Consider the following 9,122-nt stretch of genomic DNA (forward strand, 5'->3'; position numbering starts at 1 on the left):
CAAAATTGTTGCGTTTTGTCTGTCCATGTTGCATACTTTCACCACTAAGTCTAGAAGTGCCCAAACAAAATTTTGGGGCTGACAAGCAACAAATTTTCAAAGAGCACTGGCCTTCATATATGTTAGTTCATAGATTTCTGTCCGGTGTAACATGTATGTTACCCTAAAATTTTCATTTTGGCAAAAATTCTACTAAATTTCTTCCTTGAAGTAATTTTGGGGCAAAGTTATCTCTCACTGAACTGTTCTGATAGATTATATTGTAAGGGGGAGGGGGGGGGGGCGGGGTAATGCACATTGGAAACAGAAAATGAAGTGACATCCCCGAAATGTACCCTTTTCCTGTGGAAATACCCATATTGCAGATAACTTGACATGGTATTTTCAACACCACTTTAAATTATAATCTCATACTCTTTTTTTTTCTTCAGAAAAACGCAAAGATGACTACATATTGTAAGGGTACACACTGCTTTTTTGTTGTTGTTGAATTGTTCAACATTATGGCACCATCAGAATCATTTACATCATGCTTTCTTGTGAAGCAAAATGCAAGTTGCAATTGAATTTCTATGTGTACAAGTTAATGTCATGCATCATTTATTCAAAGAATCTAATTAGGAATCTAAATCTATAGACACTTCTTTTTTCTCTCTCTCTCTCAGCACGGTGAATCATTGTACTCTGATGATTTCAGGAACTCCGGATATGACATCAAACTCGAGGAGTAATCATGACCAATGAAATCGTCACATCACATCACAGTCACAATCACATACAAAAGGGAAAGAAATGAAAAGAAAAGACAATATTAAAAAAGCAAGAAACACTAATGATAAAATAATTACATGGGTATGTACAAGATCATATCAATTTTCATCATGTGCGTGTAGGTCACTCATACAACGACAAGACTGTCCTTTCAATTGAGTCTGGAGAAGATATCCTCTGACAAACACATATGTTTGAATACCATCTTTATGGATTGCGGAAACAAAAAAGATCACTTTGCCCGGAAACAAGAGAGCCATTGCCATGACAACCATGACATCAACCAAGAGTAATCACGTTATTTACGGAACTAAGTTACGTCAACTGAAGTACACATGTACACTTGACACAACAGTCTAGTAAGATATTCTGCAAATGGGGAGATTTTTGGTTGATTTTTTTGTGTGTGTGTGTTTGCTTTTGTTTTCACTTCTTCAACATTTCACAAAAGAAAGAGATAAAATAATAAAATAAGAGCGGGGACTTGGTAGGGAAGCAAAGTGACCAAGTCTGGGGGGCGGGGGTAGGGTGTCGATGGGAAGAGGGTGTCCCCTCTCCCATGGTGGGGACTCTTTTTGGAATTTGAGTTATGAAAATCCCCCTTTTTAATACATTTACAGTTTCTAAAACAAATGTAATTCTATCTATAAATAAGCTAGGGATATTGAAATTATGAGTTCATAATTGAGAAACTGTAAACTAAACTATTTTCTACCTGCCCCCCCCCCCCCCCTCCTCCATATGAATTATCTTCAGCCTATAAATTCAGGGATACAAAATAACTGTCATCTATCGATTTTCCTCTTTTTATAGACATGACGAGCAAGTACGTCAAATACAAATATTTGCCCTATTTTAAGTACAAGTGTACAATCATCACCAATACATCATCCATCATACGGCCTCTATGGATCAAATGTAATCACACTGCCATTTAATTCACCGCAGCCTGTGAGACCATTTGCTCATAAAAATGAGCAATAGAAAGCACTTACCAGAGGGAGAAAGAGAGAGAGAGAGCGGAAAACAACCTCAGAGCGGGCAGAAATTCTGTAAACATCCAGTTCGATGGATGTTATTGATTTCTATGTATTGCAGCATTCCATTTGGCCAATGTACATATTCAGCGGTGCTCAAACGCTGCTGTGTTCCACCGCAACCTTAGCCACTATTTCACGCTTAGCAAATTATTTAATAGCTGGGCTGTACAATCATGAAGGGAAGAACACGTAAATTATTGCCATACATTGCACAATTTGTGAATTTGGCGAGGGGTCGAGTAAAAATGCTTTACTTACCGCTACCTATTCTGTTCGGTGATTATATGCGGCATGTACAATATCTCCTCCGAATCATATTCCTAATCCTTCCACCAATCAATATTCTTAAAATCCAAATTTGCCAGTGCCACGAGTATTGTGCAGGTGATTCATGTGCCCAAATGTGGTCATCGCAGGTTTTAGACAACCATGCAGAAGAGGTTTTTCATTTTTTATCACCTTTTTCTGAAAGCACAGGAATAATGATTATGATAATTATCAAAGTACTGTATGATAATAATATCAATAACATTAATAAATATCAATACAACAACACTCCTAGGAATGATAACAAATGACCATTGCAAAGCCCGTTTTGCATACCATCATAAATTTTGTCCATCTTGTAGATGTACACTGCATGCATTCACAGTACAAGAGCATTTTATACAACACACAAAAAAAGCAGAGGAACAAAGTTATTTAATACATACATTATCAAAAGATATTTAATCTTTTAACAAATTATGTGATTGCAGAGTTGAGATGAAAGACCAACAATTATAAATCTCTTGCATTGCTGACCTCAGTATCCCACCATCAACAAGCGATTACGAATAAATAAACCTACTACCAACACAATGTCTTGCCTGGATCCTCAATTTGGGTTTTTAGTAACTTGACATGGGGAAGGTTGCATGGACACAAAAGAGAGAAAATACAGATAAGAACTGACAGAATTGCCCACCGCTACAGTCAACACTTTTGTTGAAAAGGAAGGCTTCCCAGAAAAAACAAAATACCGATCACCTGGAAAAAGCGACAGGAAGATGACAATAACAAGCTGTTTTTGTCCAGGGAAGGAGAATGAGAGTGAGACGAAAACAAATGGATCGGATCGCGGAAGGCAGAGAAGGGGGGTAGTTTGTCTCAAAATAGCAATTTAAACAAAAACAAAACACAATCTTTCTAGGCTTTTCCTGTGACAACCAGCCTCAAAACAGACCCTGGGGTGTGTTTAATGCGATGATACACATCAATTTTTCAAGTCACGGCAGAAATGAACCAAACACAGTGACTGTCGATGCGATGATGACTGGGAATGTATGAAACCTGTCACAACATTGTATGTTATACCTCCATAGTATAGATGCAGACCTTGATGTCGAAAATAATGTAAACCAGGGGAATTTGGCAGGAAAAGAAAGAACTTTGATATCTGTCTAAATATTGATTACAAATCTTATCACTTAGCTCTGTCACGTTCACATTTCAAAAAAAGAATGTTTTGACACATGAAACTAGGTTTTAAGGAAGCATGAAACTGTCCCCCTGTTCAGACCCTGACACAAACCAGTTTATACCAAAACTCAGTAAAGAAACGACACACAGCTGTACATCATATACACTGTAGCTGACAGACGGTTCAGATGCATAATCTCAACCCTTCTCGAAAATGTGGGACCTACCAATCTGTGCTGCGCATGTTGCTATAGTCATGATGTTGCCTCTAGCCCCTGCCTGGCCTTCACCTTTCAGACGCATTCACATTAAGACCTGCCCAGTTTTACCATATTACTACAACATGTCCCTTTACCCACATTAAGTCCCTTTACCTATATTACTATGGTCACCATATTATGGTGACCATAGGATACAGATGCACAAGGAATAGTGATACAATCTCAAGTTCTAGTTCAAAATGATGCTCTGACCATCATTTCATTATATAAGATGTCATTTTGTTATATACCAAGGAGGTATCATACCTCCTTGGTTATACGTTGTTTCGTGGCCCTACAGCTGTACATGCTACAGTTGAACCTCTCTTATCCGGCCTCCCTTTATCCGGATCTCTCTATTATGCGGACACAATCTCGCCGTGATTTTTTTATTTTTTATTTTTTTAATAATTACGGGAGGAAAGGGGGATTTCCAACTCCTTGAGAACTCCTACACAAACACATATGAATTACATATTACTTCCAACATTAACATACACCTCTATTTTGGGGTCTGTTACTGAGTGTAACAATGAAAATGTTGCAGTATACACATTACTACATGTGGTACTACAATGGGCTACATCAGTACATGTGTATACTTTGTATGTACATGTATAAAGCATTGAGTCTCCCGTATCCGGCCAAATCCCTTATCCGGATGATCCCCGGTCCCGACTTGTCCGGATACGAGGTTCCACTGTACATCATTTTGTTAGTCAGCTTTCAGACATATAAATTCATTGTATAGCTTTACCGTTTTGTATTCATAGCTATCCACCATTTTGGCATAAAATTTTTTGCGTCTGAATGCCCTGTATAATGATGTCGTAAATTGCCTATACATGATGAAATGCCTCAAGCATGCTTCACTGCATTTACACTTCAAAGCCTACTTTCTGGTAGCAGCTATCTGTCAGATGATTTCTCTGTTTGGTTGGGGGATATCACAAGAAAACTTAAAACTGGCAACTGACTGTTCATTTTAACTTTCTGAAAGTATGACCTATCTGCCCCTGGCAAGTCGGAAAGTAGCTTTGTAACATCCCAATCTCATTGCAATCCTGAGACTGTGAAATATCACACAGTCGTGCCAAAATCTGAACATTTGAAACTCGGTGACATTATCACTCCTCGGTGGCGATATCATGACAAGATAGTGTGCGTGTCAGGAGCGCCCTCAGAATAATTTTTGGAGCTGGAAAGATGGAACTGCAAGGCAGGGGTTTCTGAAAAACCTCCAAGCCCCTTATCCACACCAACCCACCTCCCCCCCCCCCCCCCACCCCTTCTGTTCTTTTTCCCAGCTTTCACTTCAGCTCACTTTTCTAGAACCTGGTAACTGTTGAATGGAAAATGCATGCATTTGATGACATTCCCATTCATTACCAGAGTTCGACGCATGAACCTGCCCTGTCACACAGGGATTAGTCTGGCACTCAGACCTGCTTCTCTCTGCTCCAAAAGAAGACACACAAATCTGTGCTGAGAAAAAAAAAAAAATCCCATGCTGCGAAGCAAAGGAGCAACACACACCTTTAATAGCCAGATTCAGTTGGCGTTCTCCGATTTTCGTAGCAACTTGCGTACCAGAGAGATGCTATAAAGCAACTGCTGACTGTGGTAACTTTACTTTGATACAATAATTCGTACATTACTTTATGAAAAAAGGTCTAATGACTAGACTATCAGATGAGCTGTGATATGACTGCCAGGGTCAAAGAGAATGTTTAATGCATCTGCAGCCCAGCAACCAGAGTAATTACACAGATTATTTGTGATTGCTAAGGGCACCAAAACATTAGTCTCCTTCTTCTTCTTGCCTTTTATGGAAAATTGATGCAATGGCATGAGATTGCCTTGCTGGTTAAAATGTACAAGATTGAAGAAGATATGTTTGTATTCATTTCAGACATACTGTTAGTGTATATTCCAAAGGGATGATTTTGAATAAATGTTGCCCAAAGCAAAGATGTCAATTAATTTATTTTTTATCTATTTATTTTTTTGAGGGGGGGGGGCATTATAATCACAGCTCTTTTGCCTTATTTGGCTTCTGTATAAATACCATGCTGTTATTACACAACATGATACACGCAGAGATATGGAGACATGATGATATCACATCATCTCTTAGATTCAATTGGACAGACACTTTCTCAGTACCATGCAACTGAGCAAATCACAGATTTCTCGCTTGCCCTATCTCCCTCCCTTATCTCTGGCTCTAGAGCTTTCTTACTAGTACAGTATTCATACAGACTCTTCTTCCTTCTTTCTACATACTAAATTTTGTGGAAAAGCATATTTTGATGAGTAATTTTCAAGATGGAGCTACAGTTAATAGGAATTTGAAGAATATAGGCCTAATCAAGACAGAAATATTTAAAGTTAAGTTTCTAACTGCAATCGATTATCCCTTTGTGACAGCCCTTTGTTCACACAAAACAGACGATTGAGGGAGAGAGGTTTCAATACAGTAACGACATGTGAATAATAATCTTGAATGGACTTTTGCTTGGCGAAAGAAGAGTCTAGAAAGAGGAGACTGGAGGAGGGAAGCAACATGGACAGAGTGTAAAGGGAGGCAAATCGTGGCAATCGAGTGGCAGCAGTGAGGAGCTGGAAGTTGAAGCAGCGCTAGCAGTGGAGACCTCTCTTCCCGATTTGCATCACCAATGCCAACCTTCAAACAACACAAAATTGACAATTCTCGCTTTAAAGGGATGGTGCAGTTTTGGTTGAGATGGGGTTTCAGGTTTCCAACTTTTTTGTAAGATAATGAGAAACCTCTTCTGAAATATGAAATAGCATGTAATTCTGAGAGGAATTCAAAGTTAATATGATGAAAATTGATTTTGAAATGGCTGAGATATCCAAAACAAAGCAACTAATAAAAGGCAGGACCCACCTTTTATTAGGATAGCTTTGTTTTACTTTTTTTTGGATATCTTAGCCAGTTAAAAACCCATTTTTATCAAATAAACTTTGAATTCCTCTTTAGAATTGTATGAGCCTCACTCTTTAACATTTCATAGAGTGGTTTCTAAGTATCTTCCAAAAAGTTAAAGGCTGCATCCACACCTCAACCGATACTATACCATCCCTTTAACCACAAATTACTGATACCAACATTGCTTACCAATTTCATAGTTAAGCATCTTCTCTTCACGGTTGCCAGCCGGCTCCACCACCTTCAGCCAGGGCTGGAAGAGGCGCAGGTCACAGAGCCGGCGCCCCTCGTCGTAGAACTCCTCCTTCTCGGCATCCTGCGTGATGCTGACGAAGATGTAGGAGTTGGCCTCGCCGAGGAGGTGGGCCAGGGGGTACTTGAGGGCCTCCCGCCACAGCATGGCCTTGACCGTCTCCAGTGTGGCCTCCCGGACACACTCCAGGGGCACCATGATACCAGTGGGCAGAAGGCATTCCACCAGGATCTTGGAGGGCATCAGGTGGGAGCCCCACAGCTCCCCTGATGAAGGCGGCATCCTGAAATGATATCAAGAGCTGTTTTTGAAGTTGCCCACATCCATAGTTTGCTTCAATAGTGAACTCCCTACTTAGTTCTGCAACAGTTCTTACATGTTTTACTGCATCTTACACAATTATTCTCTGAAGTTTCCATTTTTTTTTTCCATTATTACCAGAGTTTTGCCATCACTCACTGTGGTGCTAAAGATACCCTGATACCAAAGCAACATCTTCAGGGGAATCATCAGTTTGGGCAAGTCCAAGATAAGGTCCCCTCAGAAGGCAAATTTCATCTTTGCTCAATATTGACATGTTTGGTATCATTTTGAAGCTTATGAGTTGAAGTTTTGATTTCCACAGAGGAAAAAATGATATTATGTAAATTTATGCAAATTTCAAGGGCTTCATTTGCATAAATGTGAAACACAGCGTTACGTATGGGACATTTATAAAAATTCATATTAATTCAAAGGAAAGCAAATGATATTTGATTAATATGTGGACATAAGAAGTTCATCAAATAGTTTAACTTGGTATGAAAATTTAGGGATTATGCAAATGATTATGCAAATTAGCTCATGTCCTATCATGAGATGTCCCATACGTAACAAATTGAGGTCATTTTTTTAGGTTTTTTCTGAAATTGCTAAGGTTATTTTAATGCCCTTTTGGAAAGTTCTAATTTATTGTTTAGAGAAATTAAATACCATAGAAAAAAGAAAAAACAGTAAAAGAAATATTTTTATTAGGCATTGAAATAATGTTACGTATGGGACAAATGCGTTACGTATGGGACATCCTCATACATATTGCATGTGAATGCATGTAGCTAGCTGGGAAGGTTTCTCAGTACACAAATGGTCAATCATCCTGAAGAAAGCATCCCAACATTGTAGCTACTTTTTGAGTTATAGACACTTTAAACAATACATGTACTTGACTGAACAATTTTCAGAAAGGGAGAGGGGAAAATGGCAAAATACACAATGAAAAATCAGCATTTAAGGGATAGTATAGTTTTTTGTAGAAATGGGGATTCAGTTTTCAACATTTAAGGAGATGATTGGAAACCTGGTTTTACCAATTATATGAATTACTAAAGAGCATACAATCCTAAGACTAGAGGAATTCAAAGTTTTTGTGATGGAGATCCAATTTGAAATGGTTGTGATATATATCTAAAAAAAATAAAGTAAAATGAATTTTTTTTTTAAAAATTGCAAGTGATACACAAATTGTCTTTGTTCAGTTTTCAATAGTAGCCACGACAAAATTCATGGGTAAACATACTGAGGTGTGACTCGAATCAATGACCTGACTGCTAGGCAGACATCATATCTACTCGATCACTGGGGTTCCACGCAGCAGGTATTGCTCATTTATTAAAATTAATATTTCTTGTGTCAAGTTGTTTTTTATTGAAACTAAATGGCAAACTGCCCTTCATCAGTGGAAGTAAACACTTTAAACTACTCAATTTTTCAGTAGTAACTATCCTGATAAAAATAGGGCATACATACTCAGGTTGGTCATAAAAATGTAGAATATGATTAAATATGATTATGATGGTAAATATTTGGGGAATATTGTTCCCTTGTCAATATGGATCAGTATTTGAGTAATTTCAACTGATTCCATTTCAATAATTATGCAAAAATTTGTTTATGGCTTTTTTGCAAAATTATTTTGCAAAATACCAATAAACATGGTTCTCCACACACTAAACGAATGGGGGACATAGGGCATGCATACTCAGGTTGGTCATAAAAATACAAAGATATGATTGAATATGATTATGATGGTGAATATTTGGGGAATATTGTTTCCTTGACAATCTGGATCAGTATTTGAGTAGTTTCAACTGATTTTACTTCAATAATTATGCAAAATACCCATAAACATGGTTCTTCACACACTAAATGAATGGGGTACAAACTGTCCCATACGTAACTGTCCCATACGTAACACGTCATGTCTGTCTTTAATTAGAACCTGTAATTAGAGCTTTTTGCCTAATGACATGAAACTTACCTGTGATAATCTTGAGTGTTGTGACTTTTATCACAGTGAGTTACAAGTTGTAGAATGAAATACTTTCAGAGAGTTTTGAGGTTAAAAA

The 9,122-nt window shown here is 38.0% G+C and overlaps 1 protein-coding gene across 1 annotated transcript in view; it reads right to left on the minus strand.

Annotated features, from left to right (window-relative positions):
- LOC140238780 (phosphatidylinositol 4,5-bisphosphate 3-kinase catalytic subunit alpha isoform-like) overlaps positions 1 to 7,020 on the minus strand; it is a 59,357-nt gene extending 52,337 nt beyond the window's left edge. Inside the window, exon 1 of the mRNA XM_072318675.1 lies at positions 6,675 to 7,020. Coding sequence (XP_072174776.1) covers positions 6,675 to 7,020 — 346 coding nt within the window. The remainder of the gene's footprint in view (positions 1 to 6,674) is intronic.
- Positions 7,021 to 9,122: the final 2,102 nt, after the last annotated feature.

This window comes from Diadema setosum, chromosome 15 (assembly GCF_964275005.1).
Source record: "Diadema setosum chromosome 15, eeDiaSeto1, whole genome shotgun sequence".
Taxonomy (NCBI): Eukaryota; Metazoa; Echinodermata; class Echinoidea; order Diadematoida; family Diadematidae; genus Diadema; species Diadema setosum.